We start from the raw sequence: 20,056 nt of genomic DNA, 5'->3' as shown, positions 1-20,056 counted from the left end.
TACTTGCCACTTTAAGTATACATTCTGAAGTTTCTAGGATATCAATAAAAGAATAAAGTAGCACACCAATGGAATGCAGAGGGACTCAAGCTAAAAGGTGGCAAAAAAAAAGACTAAAGAAAAGAGAAACATAAAAAAACAGAACAAATAAAGAAACAATAAAGATGAAATTAAATCCATATATATCAGGTATCATAATCAATGTAAACTGATTAAATTATACATTAAAAGATTAAGGTGCTAAGACTGAATTTTACAAATCCAGCTAGGTACCTTTTATAAAACATATACCTAATCTATAAAGACAGAGCAAATATATAAAGATAGTTCAAAATAAAACAATGTAAAAAGACATATAAGTAACAAGCTTGATCCAATGGCCATAAATAACAGTGCATACTAAATATGGAGGTAAGTGCTCTCTTCAAGCACACGTGGAATATTTTAACAAACAGTCAGATACAAGGCCATAAATAGAACTCAATAAATTTCAAACAACCTAAGATAGACTGCATTCTCTGACCAAACAATAAGATTTAAAAATCAATGTCAAAAAGATAAATTAAAACCCATACCGGGGCACTTGGGTGGCTCAGTGGGTTAAAGCCTCTGCCTTCGGCTCAGGTCATGATCTCAGGGTCCTGGGATTGAGCCCTGCATGGGGCTCTCTGCTCAGTGGGGAGTCTGATTCCCCCTCTCTCTCTGCCTGCCTGCCTCTCCACCTACTTGGGATCTCTATCTGTCAAATAAATAAATAAAATCTAAAAAGAAAAAAAACCAACAACCCATGCTACTGTTTATTTATAATACTTTTAAAGAAGAAATCAAAATAGAATTAGAAAATAGGTGGAACTGAATAATATTGAAAAGAGTTGTAAGAACCTGTTGGATATAGATGAAGAAGTACTTAGTAATTATTGCCTTTAATGTTTATTGTAAAAAGGGAAAACAGAAAGATTACATGTCCATGAGATAAGCATTTAAAAAATTTCAAAAAATATAACATATTAAATGTAATAAAAATAACTAAACAAAAAATATTCAACAGAAATAATTTTTTAAAATTCGAGTCCCTCTGCATTCCATTGGTGTGCTACTTTATTCTTTTATTGATATCTTAGAAACTTCAGAATGTATACTTAAAGTGGCAAGTTATCTTTTGAAATGGACAAATGACATTGAAAAACTGAGAAGCTCAACTGATATTTAAAAAAGGAGACACACACACAAAAAAAGGAGACACAAATAAAGGATCTTAGAAACAAAAAAGCACGGGGGTCCCTGAGTGGCTCAGCGAGGGTAAGCCTTGCCTTCGGTCCAGGTCATGATCTCCGGGTCCTGGGATCGAGCCCTGCATGGGGCTCTCTGCTCAGCTGGGACCCTGCTTCCTTCTCTCTCTCTGCCTGCCTCTCTGACTACTTGTGATCTCTCTCTGTCAAATAAATAAATACAATCTTAAAAATAAAGAAATAAAAAAGCATGTAATTTCGTATTAATATAAAAAATAAGGAATGTTATAAACAACTTTATATAGAGAAATCTGAAAACAAGTGAAATCAGCAAATTCTTAAAAAACAAAAATGGCTCAAATAGAAAATCTGAATGGTTCCAAAACTCTTAAATATATTTGATTGAAACATTCAAAAAACAGGTAATTCACAATGGAAAACAATCTGTAGGCCAACCTCATACTGCAGACAGAATTAATTCCAGATGTTGTTATATGTTAATGAGAAAGTCAAAAGTTTCAAATTTTTAGAAGATATTTGTATGACCTAAGAGAGGCAAAGATTTCTTAGACAGGATATAATAAATAGTAACCTTAAAAATTATTTACACACTTAACTATATTAAGAGCATATTTATCAAAACTGTTAAAAGGTAAGTTAAAAAAGATTGAAGCCCTAAACTCAAACTTTGAGAAGGTATCTGTAAAATATTAACGAGTATTTTTAAAATTACCCTACAAATCATTTTTACAAAGACAAAAAAAGGTGGGTAGAAGACACAAGGAAGCACCTCATAAAACAAAACTGGAGACTGAATATATGAAATATATAAATATGTAAATATAAGAGAAAATGTCCATTAGTGATCAAGAAAGTATAAATTAAATCTATAATAAGTTATATTTTCACAGCCACTAAACTGCAAAACTAAAAACTAAGAAAGCACCAAATATTGGAAAGATGGGAAGCACTGGGAACTCTTACATTTTTATCAAGTAAACTGGCACAACAGTGCTAGAAAGACAGTTTACATTAAGTATTATATCCTGTGACCCAACAATTCTTTTCCTGTACACATGCTCCAAAACTAACACTTGGGTACCAGGATTGTAATTGCATTGATTAAAGAAAACCAAAACCAAAAAGCTCTGTAAGTAGTTATAATTTATGTGAAAAATAAAATGGAAAGATAAACTGTGGTGTTTTCCAATTATGGGCAATGAAAATAATTCAACTATATATACATCAACATGAGTAGGTCTCAAAAACACAATATTGAATCAGAAAAAAGTTAATACATATGTTTCCATTAATATAAGGTAAAAAGCCCAAGCAACCAGATAATATATTTTATAGATAAATACACATGAAGTAAAACTATAAAAAGAAATTGCAGAATGGTGGTTATCTAAGAAAAAGGGAAAGAGAAAGATGATGAGGAGAAGTCCCCAGGGAGTTCAAGGGAATTAGTAACATTCTGTATCTTAAGGTGAAGGCAAGCCTGCAGGTATGTGATTTTTAAATCTCTCTACAAAATGCTTATACACATATACTCTGCTATGTATGCCTAATGTATTTCACCTTAGAGGACAAGAATAGAATTTCAAAAATAACATTTTCATAACAGTAAAAATGATCAGGCGTCATGTTTCAAGGTAATCATTACTTTCTAAACTAAGGAGGTAAATTATAATTACATACACACAAAATCAACATAAATGAGTTTCTTTTCTAAAAGAAAATTTGGAAATTTTCAAACAACAGAGGAGAGATACTGATTTAAAATGCATAATGCCATTATTTCTATTATTTGAGCAATGCTTTATTGTCCATTAACAAAGATTATATTCATGAGAAAACTGGTCCAGATCAGTGATTCTTAAATTTGAGGGTGCGCAAGCCACAAAGGGAATTCATTTAATGTCTATTCCCAAGTCCTCTGCTCTCTGCTTTTACAACTCACTCCCGGAGCTGTAATTCAGTTGGACTAGGGTAGTGCTAGGTATCTGAAATCTTGGCAAGTCCTCTCCCCACTCCTTGCATAGCCTGACTAAGATGGATAGAGACTCACCAAGTGAATAATGATTTGTGTTTATTTTTTTTTTTGCTATCATATAAAGATGGAACAATGTAGGGAGGCTTCCTTTACTTCATGAAACAATAGAGTAAGACTTTCATTACGTCATAAAAGCAGTAAATTTATTTACCATTTTAAGTTCCCTTTAGTCTTTTTTTTTTTTTTTTTAATTTTTATCAGAGAGGGAGGGAGAAGGGGTTAAGGGCAGAGGGAGAGGGAGAGAGAGCATCTCAAGCAGGCTCCATGCCCAACGCAGAGCCCAACGTGGGGCTTGATCTCACAACTCTGAGATCATGACCTGAGGCAAAATCAAGAGTCAGACACTTAACCAACCTAGTCACACAGGCGCCCCAAGTTCCCTTTTACTCTTAAAAAAATCTTAAACTTTGAAAATTACAAACATTTAATAAACTAGGAGTGGCTCTATTTCATTCATCTTATTAGAGAAAGCCCAAACCCATCAAATTATGAAAATGAACAACTAGAACCACTAGAAAATAGAATTTATACTTGTTTTTAACATGTATATACTACTCTCCATATTTACCACAGTCAGCTAGTGAGAAAAAAAAAACCAATTGTCTGTCTATCCTCTCCCACTCTTTCTCCCTTCCTTTCTCTCATTTTATGTATAGAAAGAAAAGTAATAAAACCAACTTATATTTATTGAGCACTGATTTTTTTGCAGAAACTATTTAAAGCTCTTCATATGTAAAAATAATTCAATCAGCATAATAATATCAGATGAAAAGTATTATTACTTAAGTCAGCTCTCTACTACCCCTATTATTCTGAGGCAACTAGTAGGGTTTCTGTATGAAATATATTTATTTAAAATATGTTTAATGACCAAAATAAATTTATCTTTCAAACATTCAGCTTATATAGGAAATTTTGAGGGTAAACTCATTGTAAGTTGAAGATTCCTAATCATCATCTAATGTGTTTGAACCAGTTAGTTTTTCTAAAAGGAAAACACAATATACAACAAACCAGACATAGATACGGAACTTGACATAAGGGCTATATATTATTAGAAAAAAAGATTGACTTCTCATGCCTCATGCCAGATGATTCCCCCCTTCCCCACAGTAAGAATGGTAGGAGAATGCTGTATCATTACATATGAAATAAACATTTAGAGGCTCCATGGATGCCAATCACAGGGTAACTAGGTCGAACTTCACAGTGCATGCACTCAACTATGTCCTCAGAAAAGCATCATTTCTCAAAGCTGCACAACTATTAACCCCTAGCACAAGAATGAGCTTACTTTGCTCATTTGGAAAGTAGATAACTCAGGATATTTAGCCAATTATCATACATATAATACACTCAGAGACATACGTCTAAACATATGACTGGGTAAATAGATGCATTTGTCTATCTATATATGTGTGTGTTTATATATATGCCAATTGACATCCTGCTATATTACCTCTAAACACTTCAATACATACTTCCTCAAAAATGGGATACTCTTCTTACATAACCAAAACAATTCCGAAATTTGAGAACAGAATATCATACAACACTAATACACAGTTGATAATCACATTTCATCGATTGCCCCACATTTCCTAGTCCAACATCCAGTTCAAGATTATCATTGTATACATCTTTCATATAATTTTGGATTCCTTTAATCTGTAAAAATAGTTCATCCTTTCTTTTAGTTTCTTGACCTTAGCATTTTTGAAGAGTACAAAAAATTCTTTTGTGGACTCTCTTTTAGTTTGGATTTGTCTGATATTTTCATCAGGATTAGATTCAGTTACGTATTCTTGGCAAGGATACTTCAGTAAACCTTTTCATAATTATCAAAAGAAAAGCCCAACTGCACCAATAAACATTCATAAACCTGCACTTAAAAAGCACAATTTGTACTCTTCCATTGCTTTTTGGATGTTTAGAATGCTGAAATATTTTAAAAAGAAACTTACCAGCATTACATTCTTAAAATTGAAATAGGGAGAAGAAAAGAAATTGTCAAAAATAATTATAAAGAACTGAGAATCCTCGGTAAACAATAAAATTTTTAATAGCATTAGGGAAAAAGGAGAAATGATCTGAGATGAATTCATTGATCAAGCAGCTTTTTACAGCTGACCTTGAAGAATGGCTGGGATTTCATCTGAAAATATGGGGAAGGGTATTCTGGGTAAAGAAGGCAGTGTAAGAACAATGGTACAGAGGCAGGAATGTTAAATTTTGTTTATTCAATGGGAGGTGGTGTAATTGCCCTACTGTACAGTCTGTGCCTACACTAAGGGTAACAACAGAGATGGCCTGACCCTCTATGCTAGAACCATACCCTCGGGGAGCTGAAAGCCCATGCAGAAAGGATGGACTTTATTTCAAAGGCCATCTGACTTCACTGAGCAGAGCAAATGAGAGCTCTTGCAAATATGACTCAAATGGGAAGAAAGAAGAGCAAATGCTTCCGGATAGTTTGTTTCTGTTGTGTTGTTGTTGTTTTGTTTTTCTAGTAACTCCATGATTAACATTGTTATTCTTGTTATTAAAATTTTATTTATTTAATTATTTGTTTATTTATTTATTATTTAGGGAGTGAGTGCAAGTAGGGGGAAGGGCAGAGGGAGAGAATCTCAAGCAGACTCTGTGCTGAGCACAGAGCCTGACCCCAGGCTTGATCTCAAGATCCGGATATCATGACCTGAGCGGAAATCAAGAGTTGGATGCTTAAGCAACTGAGTCACCCAGGCTCTCCTAACACTGCTATTCTTAATTTTAGGTTGCTTCTTTAAGTTTAATGAAGCTAAGAAATCAGAGTCCTTGGTTTGGTAATATGGTGACAAAATTAAAATGTTAAAGTTCTTTGTGAAAGAGCAGCTTTCCCACCGCCATGACATCTACCATTTGACAATGAAGAAAGTCAGATAAATATGAAATACTGAAATATAAAATTATTAGGCAAGGAAGCTAGGCAGGAACAATAGGAGGATGGGCCTTACACGTGGTGATGGCAAGCCCCAACTGACGACTGCCCAGACATCTCCCCGCTGCATCCAACTAGCGGTCAGTTTGCCATTACAGTATCCCATCCAAGGAAGAGTTAAGTTTGTGGTGCTTGCTACAAGCAGCCCCTTGTCCTTATTTGACCTATCTCTAGAACGGAAATAATGTTGTGGTTTCTTACCCCAAGGCAGGCATTTTGAATACCTCTTGGGAAAGGACATGGGTAGCTGGCTAATTATTATATAATCCAGGCCTGTCTCTCAAATGTTGTGATCTAAGGACCTCTTCGAAAGAGAAAAATTAGTGTAAGCCCACATCCCGGAGTTTCTCAGCCCTTGTCTCTCCTGACCAGCCCACTTCCCCCTTGAAGTGCACTTTAATAAAACTTTGCTTGGTTTTACTTTTGTTGCATTGTCCTGTAATTCTTTACTGTGGCAATGAAAAGAACTGAGGCTTCTTTCTTTTTCCATCTCACCCTCGGTAAGGAAATGAATAGGAAACATGAATATTATATCTTGACATACATATGAAAACACGATAAAATAAAGGTTGGAGAGCACTGACCCAACTGTTAGAACAAACATTGTGCTTGCAAGAGTCCAAAGGCAAAAGATGTCCTAATATAAAACAAAGAACAGGGAGGAAAGAGACCAATAAATGTGCCATGATCACAGAAACGACTCATCTTTTAGAGGTAAGATTTATAAACAATAACGTATACAATGGTAACACAAAAATGTTAGTTTATTTTATGTAAGTCCGACAGTAGATCATTTATATTCTATATAAACAATGCTATATTGAAACCTACATATGTAGAAAGACTAGATGGAAAAAAATGAGGTAAAGCTCCAACAATAAAAAAAGAAATAGAAGACCAAAAAAGGAAGAAACATGGTCAAAGTGGTTGTACCACACACAGAAATGTGGAAAACACAGATGGTTTTGTATTACTTTCAATTCGGGAATTAAGAAGACAGGAAATTTAACTTCCTTAATTCCTTAAAAGGAAATAAAATACTCAGATTAACCATGAACATACTTTTCTTCATCTTTTTTTATATTAAAAAATTCTCTGGAGCCTTGATTAATTATAAAATATCTTTCTTTTTCATTAACTTTTATAAAAATCTCCTTTGGTTTTTCCTTCTTACGTGACTGTATTAGAACATTTAATTATTTCCATGACTTTCTGGCATTTTTATTATTCTCTTTATCATGTTTCTGAATAATAAGTTTCCTTTTTCTTTGCATAATTTCTCTGTGGGATAAGGAGGAGGTAAGAAAGGAGGCAATAAAAATCGAATTCCATGCTTTTCATCCTATTTCGCCTATTTTTTAAAAGCCAGACTTTATGTATTCAACACCCATAGCAGTATGAAACAAAATATTTTAACAGATCATTTAAACTTTTATTAAAACATTTATTGTTCCATAAATTACAGCATTCAGCATCAATTTTGTCAAGGGACACAACCTACACATAAAAGTTCTTCTATGCATGGTTTGCAAATTGTTCATAGATCTACATTCTGGTTGCATGCTTGTAGTTCAGATAAATGTATCACCTTGGAATGTATTTTCCCGCACAACTTCATTATATTTTCCATTGGGCAGGTGCATCTAAGTTACTTTAAGAAATCAGATTCTAAAACTTGAATGTGGGAAGATGAGAGTTAAAGTGTCTTCAAAAGTCAGTCCTGTGTTGTCCAAAAAGTGTAAGCTTTTCTCCTACTAAACATCAATAGACTATAATCTGAAGATACAGTAGGGGCACCACTGACATAGATACCCAAAGGTACTTATCATAAAACAAATAAAACAGCAAAAAGATATTCAATATTTTTACCTACCAGTGATATCATAATTTAAGTGGTCAAAAAAAACTCAAGTTCTTCAAGAAAATAGAAATGATGGGTGTGGACAATCACTCACTTGAAATGTTGCCACCAATTTTTAGTGCTCCTCTGTCTCAGGGAGAAAATTAGCATAAAATTGCTTGCACTTTATGTACATCATTGTAATTTTTTCCATAATTTCCAACTGTAACATTTTTCCTTTTCAACAACAACAACAAAAAAAAAAACCCCAAAGCCTATAATGTCATGAGGAGGACTAAAAAACCCAGAGACTGTAAGAAACTTGAGGACTGACAATTTGAAAATTGTAGCGCAGAGTCAGTATTTCCCGTTTTATTCCTGGAAATCATTCCAACACACAGAGAATGAAAGACAACTATGCAAATGCCCTATGTATTGAAAATAGGAAACAGAGCAATCCTAGACCCACAGATCAATGGAATGGCTCCAAAATCAGTGATGGCTGAGCAAAAGGGTGTGCAGGAGGAAAAAGAGAAAAGAAACCTTGAAGAAATAATCCAGAAGCTGCAGATTTCAAAAAAGAGCTAACAAACCTACCTACCTTAAGGCCAGAAGCCATGCCTTTCTATGTTTGTAGACATAAAATGCAGCAGTTTCAGGTGGAAGCATCTGTGGATGGTTTCAGAAAGCAGAGAAAGTGAGGCTAAATGAAGAAATATACAGAAAAGACAAATTTACAGAAAGTAGTCTATACCTGTGGAAACAGAGAAGTAAAGTCTTTCATTGTATGTGAGAGGAACAGAACAAAACAAACAACAAAACCCACATTGCCTATCTCCTCTGGCTAGACTAAGAAAAACTCACTCAGCTCTGTGATAGAAAAGAAAAACTGGACCAGCACTGGGTCTATATAAAGATGTTACAAGAGCGGGAGAAAAGGGTGGGGGAAGAGAGGAGCAGCAAACCAATGGCATACGGGGGAAGACACACTAAAAACACGTTAGTATTAATGAAGCAGAAAATTGTGAGCAAATATTTCATCATGAACTTTTCAAATGTAATGAATAGCAATCACCTTTTTGAAGCAACTAGGTAATGCAAATATGCAAGGTGTCAAGGCAAGGTTAGCAGCACAAGAGCAAGAGATGAACCGTAAGCTTCCAGTACTCAACCAAATGGCATAATGGAAAAAAATAAAAGCACAAGAAAAATGAAGGAGAAACTGGAAATAATACAGGGGAAGAGAGGGTACTGAAAGCATAAGAAAGTAGCAAGGATTGAAGTGATGCAAACTAAATAAATATATATTGAATGAATGAATGAATGAATCAAAAGAATTTGAATGAATGAATGAATGAAAAAGAATTAGAAATTATAGAGTACATCACAGACAAAATAAATCCCATACACATATAAAAGGAATCATTGAAGAAGAAAATAATAATAAAATAGTGCAAATAATAACAATAAAATAGTGGAAATACTTAAAGATATAAGTTAAGAACACTTCAATCTCTATCTTGGGGAAAGACCAAAGGAAAAAAAAAAAAGAAAGAAAGAAAGACAAAAATCACCATGTCTGTGTGGGCAAAATACTTCAGAACAGTCAGCACTAGAATAAAATTCTAGTGAAAATCACTAGACTTCAAATATAAATTAAGAATCATTTATTCAGCCATGTAATTAAGAATTCCCTAAATTCTACAATGCTAGAAGAAAGAAGAGCCAAATGGTCCTCAGCCCAACTATACTCCGAGAAACAAACATGCAAGAATTTTGAAAATGCAAAATTTCAGAAATATGATTCCCAAGGTCCCTTCCTCAGGAATCCATGAGAGATGACTTTCATCCAATGAGATGATTAAAAAAATAACAAACTTCCCAATAAAGTATATGCTCCTGTTAGAAGTAAATCTTCCCCCAGTGACCAGTGGAGCCTTCAGATGACTGTAGCTTTGGACAGACTGACGGCAATCTCACAAGATACCCTGATCCATAAGCTCCCAGCTAAGCAGCACCTAAGTTCCTTAATTGCATAAACTGTGATATAACCATCATTTGCTGTTTTAAGTTGCTAAATTTTAGAGTAACTTGGTGTGCAACCATAGATAATTAAAACGAGGCTTAGAAAGTATTGGATTTGAAGAAGCTGGAATACTAGAAAATAGAAAGAGGATATTCTATTTTTTTAAGGATTTTATTTATTTATTTATTTGACAAAGACATAGTGAGAGAGGGAACATAAGCAGGGAGAGTGGGAGAGGGACAACAGGCATCCTGCAGAGCTGGGAGTCTGCTGATATGGGGCCTGATGTGGCGCCTGATCCCAGGACCCTGGGATCATAACCTGAGCCGAAGGCAGACACTCAACATCTTCAAGCACAGTGAGTGACCTGGGCCTCCAGCAAAGCACTGGGGATTGACAGATGTTCTCTGGTTTTACAGAACAAGGTTGGTGCTAGACCCATGTTTGGAAGCGACTCAAGGCAAGAGGCTGTGGCTGTATTGCTGCTCGAAGGGTTAGATGGTGTTGGCTATACAGAAAATGGCATATATGCCCAGCAGTCTGACTGGAAAAGACAAACACATGTTTTTACAGACAGATGTGGGCCAAGTGAAAGAAAAGATTAGGTGGGGGAAATCTCGGAGTGATTTCTTTCAAAAGTGAAACTGGAGAGAGCCACAGATATCGACAGTAAGAAAGCATAGTGGGTGGACCACCACAAGTAGGAGCTTCAAAAGAGGACACAGTCGTCTCGTTAAGGAGCCGCAGGTGATACATCCCAGTGAATGAAGGCAACTCCAAAGACCCAGAAATATGCCCCAAGAAAAGGAGGCAACGCTTCATATTTGATACGGCCAGTAAAAAAAAAAAAAAAAAAAAAAAAAAAAAAAAAAAAAAAAAAAAACCCCACCTCTTCCCTGTAGGAAAGGGAGCCATAGTTAGAATACTAGGAATAAAAGGTTTAAACAGAGGTTGAGAAAACCAGGAATGCAGCTGACATGGCACCACCTCTGCACTCAGGCAGAAGCAGAAAAGAACAGGGGAAGGGAGAAACTTTAACATTAGAGACCTTCCGAGATTTGATTATTACATGGAACTGTAATTAATTATCCGAGGGGAACCCTGTGTTCTGCTCTTTGACATGTGGCTATATGATTAAAACAAATTTTTTATTTAAAACTAATTAAACAATAACAGTATTCCATAATATAGTTACATAATTGTCAGCACAATGGAAGTTTTATAATTCTAAAGCACACCTTCAAAGCTTGGACTGCTACTGACTGGTAATAGTAATAGGGTAGATAGTAACTCAAGCACTACCAGTTAAGGGGCACCTGGGTAGCTCAGTGGGTTAAAACCTCTGCTCAGGTCATGATCCCATGGTCCTGTGATTGAGCCCCACATTGAGCTCTCTGCTCAGCAGGAAGCCTGCATACCATAATTGTTCTATCAAGTATGAGCTCACATGGGCTACCCTAAAGAATATATTTATAAACCATTTTTAAAACAACTGATAAGCCCTGATTCGAAGAAAATAGCTAAAAATTAAGAACATTCATGCATTTGAAGAAAGTGCAACATACATTCAACATAAAGTTGGCTTCCATTTTTCTTTTTTATCTTAGTATCAGATAGTCATTGGTTCAATTTAGATTTCTTAATTATAAAAAAATATAAAGAAGATTTGGCAACATTACCTCCGAATATAATACTCTCAATTACAGCGATGTAATCTTGGGGCTCCTGCTCAGTAGACATCTCCCATTTGCCTCCAGCGATATTTAATAGTTTGTAGAGCTGATCTGAACTTGTCACCCCACACAGCAGAGTAACCACACTCTCTGGTGAATAAAGTACCTTTTCCAGAAACTGACATTTCATTGGAGTTAGGTCTTTAAGCAGGCCATTTGATAATATCAGAAGTTTACATTTGTAAGAGTTTAAATTCAGCAATTCCAAATCCCAAAAAGAGTAATTCTCCAAGCGATATAATAGGACTGCTTCCCTTTTCACAACATGTAAAAAAACTTCTGTCAAGTACAGAGCCCATTCCTCAGCATCTTCTTCATATATCATTATGATGTCTCTTGTATTTTCTGGAAAAACAGAAAACAGTGTATTAATTTTCTTATGTTTGAAATATTAACAACATATTATATTATTAATATCAATTTTTTATGTACTCTCTAGGGAATATATTACTTTTATTATACCAGAGACCAATAATATAATTCATGTTATCCCCATTATGAAATCATCCAGGATTTTCATGCTTTGTGCGAATCTACACTATACTCATTGTGCCAGAGTGAACTAGGATGCTCAACCCAAAGAAGAGAGAGGTTTCATGGCAGAATAAAAGGAATATTTTGCAGGATTATAGGAGCTAGGCTCAGACATAGCTGTGCCGGTAACCACAAAATTTATCCAGATTCACAGTATTTAACTCCTTTGAGCTACTGTTTCTTCTTCTACTAAATGAAGGTAAAAGTAAAAAATAAATAAGCCCTAGCTAAGGAATCAGATTGTTCTGTGAAGATATGAGAGAATTTTCACGAGTCTTTTTTTCCAGGTAAAGATGACTGCCTAAAGACAGGTGCTCAGAATTCTAACAAAACAAAAATTGTTAAAAAAATTTAAAAATAAAAGGAAAGAAAGAAATTCAATAGCAGAAATGAAATAAAGGGGGTACTACCTCATGTCATAAACTAAATTTTATGCTGATAAAATAATTAGAAGGTTCTGATGGAACAACACTAATCTGAAACCTCTCTCTGAACCTATAACCAATTCTGATAAAGAAAATTGAGTCACCACCAAAACCACCACGGTGCTTATGAATCTCTTCTCCATTTGGAAACTGACCAGGGAGTGTCTGCAGCAGTAAGAAAGGCTGTCAGGACTCTCCACAGGCCAGGGCTCACGGATGAGTCAGGGAAGCCCAGCAAATCCCACAGGAACCCAAGTGCATCCTTGGGCAGAGGGCAGGGGCCTTACAGACAATATTTAACAGGTCTCATTAGAGACTACAACTCAGGACCACCAACCCGGGACACTTTGCTTCTCCTCCCCTTTTCTTTCTGGTCATTAAAAACTGATTGGAATATAGATTTTTGTCACCCAAACTGTAGCTTGAAGGGAAAAATAAAAAGTAGCAAAAAAGAGAGGGACGGGAATTTAAAGAATAATTTGTCCACACTATCTTAAGCAAACAGATGCTTTAACAGAGCTAAGAGAAACACAAGCAAAATGAAAAGATAAATAATACAAATTTGTAGTTTCAGGAAGGGAATACACAAATAATATTAACAGTAATAATAGGATCATAAAAATAATTAAAGTAACACAGCATGCGAAGACTAGTAGAAATCATAAGCAGGGAAGTAAAAAACTCCATAGAAGTTATCTATAGTGTAAAAAGGCTAGAGATTAAATAAAATCAGAGTTCAAACACAAGTTGATTTAACTTTTTTAAAAAAGTAGCATTTAAAAGTGTATGAGATAAGGAGACAAATTGAACCAAAACAGTACCATTACCCAGAGATACATAAATTAGAAAAAGCAATAACTAGGATAAACATAGATAATATTTTAATTTCTGGACTAAAAGAAAAGCTTGATATTTTCATAGTAAATGCAGAAAAAGAGAACAAGGTATAGCAATTGGTACAAATATATCTGCATAAGAGACTAAAAAGGAAAAGACTTTGTATAAAGACACTTTAAAGGCTGCAGTAGAAAAGAACAAAACACACTAACATTTTAAAATATAATTTTAAAAATCTTTAAAATATAAAAGAAAAATGAACCAGTTCCATATATCAGTGGGGCATGATCAAGTTCTAAGAAAAATTATTAAGGGAAAGTCTATCTTGATGAAATTGCCTTTGGTTTAATGATTACTATAAATAAAATGTCTTCATGTAGTTCAGGAAGGAAAAGCGACTCACCCAGGAGGAGAAAAATATGAAGTTGGTCAAAGATTTCTTCAGAGAAATTTCAAGCCCAGGTTAGAATGAATTTTAAGAAAGTTCTTATAAAAATAATATTATATTCATATTATAGAATATTGTTCAGCCATAAAAATGAACCACTGCTACATGCAACATGGATAAATCCAAAGACAAAAGATAGAGTGAAAGAAGAAAAAGGGTGTATTCTGCAATGATTGTATTTATATGAAGTTCAAAAACAAACAAACAAAAAAACATTCATGGTGATACAGATAGGATATCTGGTCATAGGACTAATGAATGAAAGCAGGCATGGGAGAACCTGCCAGGATTCTGGAGATGTTCTCATCTTGGTCTGAATGGTTGTCACACAAAGTGTATGTATGTGCGTGTGTGTGTATAAACTTTATGTGTAAAGTAATTTATCTGTATTTCTTAGATTGTGTGTGTAAATTATTCTGCAATAAAAAAGTAAAGTACCAAAAGAAAGAAGAAAGTTCCAAGATGACAGCTATGCAAGAAGCCTAGTCTACAGACCAGTAGGGACTTAAAACAGGTGAATGGAGCATTTGAGGAGGGAGAGCCCAAGAGCATTACAGGAAACCAACAGATACTAGTTAGAATTAGTAAATCAAGAAGTTGTAGGATAGATGTATCTTTTAGAAACAGAACAATAAAAAGGAAAAATCTGAAAGAGCTATGGTTCTTGAGGTTCTATGGAGAATCAAATTGTGTTTGGTGACGGCGAGAGCAGAGGATTGCTGGTTTTCATTATAGATGTTTACCATAATTCAATATGCAAGTGTAACCATACTCAAAATGTAAATAAAAAAGAAAAATACAGGCTACAAATAGAAGAACCAGAGTAAATAAAATGAAAATGTAAAAAATTTGAAAAAAGAAAGCACAGTAGGTTTCATATAAGTACATACAGAACAAAGATAAAATGTTGAGGGGATTATGATTGCACTACAAAATCAGATATTAAAAATCTTGATCAAACGTACTCATGGGATGGGAAAGCTGAGCATTTTTGGAAAAAATAGTATAAAATATTAACCTCATCCTTGATAGAATTTAGTCATTTAATACTTCCTAAATTTGATTTATGAATTTAAAAAATAATTCCATCCTCTCACTATTTTTGTATCATTTTCCCTAAACAATAATAATTTAGAGTATTCTAAGTAAAGATTTTTATCTGAAAATTAACGTCCTTCAAATTTACTTTATATTATTATTATTATTTTTAAAGATTTTATTTATTTATTTGACAGAGAGAGATCACAAGTAGGCAGAGAGGCAGGCAGAGGAGAGGAGGAATCAGGGTCCCTGCTGAGCAGAGAGCCGGATGCAGGAGTCGATCCCAGGACCCTGAGATCATGACCTGAGCCGAGGGCAGCGGCTTAACCCACTGAGCCACCCAGGTGCCCCTACTTTATATTATTTTATTTGAAAAATAGCTTGTAGAATATGATCTCATTTTTTAAAATTTTTAAATTTTTTTTAATGATTTTATTTATTTATTTGACAGAGAGAGAGGAGGAAGCAGGCTCCCTGCTGAGCAGAGAGTCTGATTCGGGGCTCAATCCCAGGACCCTGAGATCATGACCTGAGCCGAAGGTAGCGGCTTAACCCATTGAGCCACCCAGGAGCCCCTGATCTCATTTTTTTAAAGATTTTGTTTATTTATTTGAGAGAGAGAGTACAAGTAGGCAGAGAGGCAGGTGGCGGTGGGGGGGAGGCGGCGGGGGGGCAGTCTCCCTGCTGAGCAGAAAGCCCAATGCAAGGCTTGATTCCAGGACCCTGTGACCATGACCCTGAGACCATGACCTGAGCCAAAGGCAGAGGCTTAACCCATTGAGCCACCCAGATGCCCCTATGATCTCATTTTTAAACAATCACTCCATGAGCATTTACTTAAAATAATTTTATTGATAGTAACAGTTACCCATGAAAGATAGGACTGTGAGAGATACATTGCTTTCTTTAAAAAAAAAAAAAAAAAAACTCTTCCAGAGGATCCTGGGTGGCTCAGTCAGTTAAGCATCTGCTTTCAGGTCAGGTCATGATCTCAGGGTCCCGGGATCCAGCCCCATGTTGGGCTCCCTGCTCAGAGGGGAGTCTACTTCTCCGTTTCCCTCTGCCCCTCCCAACTCTTTGTGCTCTCTTGTTCTCTCTCTAAAGTAAATGAACAAAATCTTAAAAAATAAAGAATTAAAAACTTCCATATTGCTTATATTTCCATAGTAAACCTGTATTATTTTATAAAACAAAATAATCATCCTTAAAAATCAGAGGTAAGGTATTATCATGAATACAAAGAGCAAAACACCAAAACTCTTGTAATCTACAATTATCTTTTTTTTCTTCTGGATATAAAGCTTGTATTTTCTATAACACCAATGGGCCAATTAAGACTATAATGATTTTGAGAGCTATTGTATTTTTATTGAATTATCTGCATCTTTTCTCATGATATAAATATCATTTCCGAGGACAGATGCTTCTTTTTTCAACTCATTGATTCCTAAATAATGTCTTTCATAATTTCTTGAACAGGTATTCAATAGAATTTTTAATATGCTTATGTGTGCAGCATGAAGATGACATCTGGAAGAAAACATATGGGAATCATACACAAGTTGTGTATGAGTCATCAGGGTTGCTCTGCTATTCTCTGTGTAGCGTCTCACCCAGCCTGGATGCTAAATACATACTTGTTGAACAAACACAAACATGGCACCATAATTCAGTATTTTTATGTTTGAGGAAGGGTAGAGAAAGAGGTTCCTTTCTATTACATATAGCCAGAGTAGGTTACCATAGAATTCTAAACTAGAGAGTAAAGACAAAATTCATAATGTGAATTATTAAGTGTTTCAAGTAAACTAGGACTCCAATGTGTTTTATATATATCATTTTACTTTATTCTCAAAATTACCCTATTGAGTGGATTCAAACATTATTGTCATTTTACAGATGGGAAAACTGAAGTGGTACTAGATTTGGATTCCATTGCAGGCAGTCTGATCCTACAGCCTGTACTTTTAAACTCTAACAGCAAAGGACACAACATTATTTAAGAGATTAAGACAGATTCTTCATAGGTGATATGAGTTGGGTTATTCAATATTTAGCAGCCTATGAGTTAATCTCAAGTATGCAAAGTCTGTGAAATCTTACAAGGACTCTGGTTCCCACCAAGGAAAAAGAGGAAATAGAACATATGAGGTACTCCAAGAGTATGGTTATCTATGAAGAACTTACAAAACTATTTTCTTGACTCTAAAACATAAGTCAATAAAATTATAGAACAAGTATAGAATAAGGGGTGCTTGGGTTGCTCAGTCAGTTAAATCTCTGACTCTTAATTTTGGCTGAGGTCATGATCTCAGGGTTGTGCGACCAAAAGCCAGAGAGGGTTCCATGCTCAATGTAGAGTCTGCCTGTCCTTCTCCCTCTGCTCCTTGCTCCCCTCTCATATGATCTCTCTAAAATAAATAAATAAATAAATAAAATCTTTAAAGTACAGAATGAGGGGCACCTGGGTGGCTCAGTGGGTTAAAGCCTCTGCCTTCGGCTCAGGTCATGATCCCAGGATCCCGGGATCGAGCCCAGTATCGGGCTATCTGCTCAGAGGGGAGCCTGCTTCCTCCTCTCTCTGCCTGCCTCTCTGCCTACTTGTGACCTCTGTCTGTCAAAAAATAAATAAAATCTTTAAAAAAAAATGAAGTACAGAATGAATATTTCCATGTTACGTAGTTGAGTATCATACTACCATAGGAAAACAATTCTAGAGACAATCATAACTTATCTTTCCAAAACTTCCCAAGAAATAGTAGACAGGTAACCTTTCTCTATATTCTATGGTCATTTTATTCTTAGGTTAAAACTGATCTTTCCTTCCAAATTTATATTTGACTTACAGTTAGTCTATAACCCCTGTATGACAATTTCCAAAAGCTTAAAGATAAGCACTCAATGTCACCCCTTTCTTCTCTATAGATAAAGTCATTTCAATCCTTTAATCTTTAACTTTCTCAATTATTATTTACTGACACTTTCCATGTAATAGGCATGTTGCTAAGCATGTTACATGTATTATTTCATTTTATATTCCTAAAACTACATGGAGTTGCCCTGCTATTCTTACTTTACTGCTGATCACACTGATCCTCAGAGAGGTTCAGTAACTTGTCAGGGCCACAAGGACAGTGATTGTTCCTTGTGCTGCCTTCCAGTCTTTCATTTTGAAACCATGTTGAGTCAAAATGCAAAAGTTATATAAAAGGCCTTTTCACAGCCATGGTTTTCTTCTTCCTTACTCAGAAAACAGAAGTCTGTCCTTGAGTAAGATCTGGACTGTGCCCCAACAATAGTTCTCTATTGATTTTCATGAGACACCTACTGGCCTTTGTTTTACACACTTGAAATAATCAAACTTACATCATTATTTGCCAGTTTAAAAAGGAAGGTTATTGTTGCTAAGATTGACTGACTTTTATAGACTGTGAAATGAAACAATAAAAGTTGAATCTGAAACACAGAAATAAAATTTTCATTCCTGGAAAGCTTTATCAAAATAAAAGAAAGTTGTTTTTGGAGATTCAATTAAGGTCTGTAAATAAATTATTTAAAATGTAAATCTCCAGTCTAACAACATAATATAAATGACAGAATTTTACAAGGGTAGAACAGAATATAGCCATATTAATTTTTATAAATTTACTCTAAAGTGGTATCTCAGATTCCACAATGATGTCTTTTATTTATCCTACAAAGTACTATAACAAATTCTTTTAACTTGAAGGAAATTTGTATCAATAATTGATATCAATAATTGCTTTTGCACTGGGAGCAGATTATACTACATATTACCAAAGAATGAGACTGAGCATGAATCAAACCCTTCCTATTACATATGTGTAGGTTCAAATGGCATATTTTTTCTTTTTGAATAAGATCCCATCTCTTACCAATGTTTGTGCAAAATGAAGAAAGATAGCATAATGCATCTTTTCAATATTATATTTTTTCTACCTGGTGATCAAAGTGCAGAAGAAAAAAGAGCAGAAAATTACAAAGAAATGACTTATAGCCCAAAAGGACTCAGTGGTGGTAACACAAACATTAATCTTGATTGAATCACACACACACACACACACACACAAATATATCATTACTCAAAGTACATAGGAAGTGTAACTTGTTCTGTGCTCTAACTTTGTACTTTAACTAGCACAAGGAAACAAAACTGGGGATTTTTCTCGAAGGCATTAACGTAGTAAAATCACTATAACTCGTTGGTTAATTTCACTTATTCAGAGTGGCAAAAAATACCAGGTGTTTTTTGTGTGTATCTGTGTAGCAGATTCTGCTAATGTACATCCCATATCTTCCTGGCCCAAGAGCTGCAGGTTAGTGGTCAGCAGTTAAGCACACTGACCATTTCCAACCTCTGTTTTGCTGCTTGAGGACTTTCTCTGTTCTGAAGGAGCTTCCTCACTCAGTGCCATGCATCTGCCTGGCAGCTCAGAAGTGTGAGGATTTAGGGCAGTGAGGGCTGGGAGGCAACCTCAGTCACCCTCCACTCACCTTCCTCAAAGGCTGGATGTTTTGAAGCTGAGTGAGGCCCTCCCTAACCAACGCTCATCTGCTTGCCCACAAATCTCAGCTCACTTTTGCCATGGCCCAAATCTGTAGTATTATATACTACTGTACTACATAATCCAAGATTATGGAAATCAGTGTGTAAATAATAGCTTGCCCATCCTTCAGGGGGTTTATTCTACATTAGGGATGCTGAATTGTAATTGTCTATTGTGTTTTCTGCTTATTAATATACTTTTTAATATATACTATTGTGTTTTCTGCTTATTAACATACTTTTTAATGTGCTTTTCTCCCCTTGTCTCCCATTTCCTATTTTTTCACTAGTGCTTCATGGGCTCATCCTCTAAATCAACTACCTACACTTATGTCCAATT

The 20,056-nt window shown here is 35.1% G+C and overlaps 1 protein-coding gene across 7 annotated transcripts in view; it reads right to left on the bottom strand.

The window, feature by feature from the left end:
- BANK1 (B cell scaffold protein with ankyrin repeats 1) overlaps positions 1-20,056 on the bottom strand; it is a 305,691-nt gene that overhangs the window by 261,906 nt on the left and 23,729 nt on the right. For all 7 annotated transcript variants that reach the window (XR_006602628.1, XR_006602629.1, XM_045067101.1 and 4 more), the window contains exon 2: positions 11,811-12,209. Coding sequence is in view for 5 of the 7 variants with exons in the window: in XM_045067101.1 (XP_044923036.1) it covers positions 11,811-12,209 (399 nt within the window). In the remaining 2 variants the exon portion in view is untranslated. The remainder of the gene's footprint in view (positions 1-11,810; positions 12,210-20,056) is intronic.

Source organism: Mustela putorius, unplaced genomic scaffold (assembly GCF_011764305.1).
Source record: "Mustela putorius furo isolate JIRA1106 unplaced genomic scaffold, ASM1176430v1.1 tig00003871_pilon_pilon_pilon, whole genome shotgun sequence".
Taxonomy (NCBI): domain Eukaryota; kingdom Metazoa; phylum Chordata; class Mammalia; order Carnivora; family Mustelidae; genus Mustela; species Mustela putorius.
Note: the sequence above shows the minus strand (reverse complement) of the source record. Positions and strands in the feature narration are given on the sequence as shown.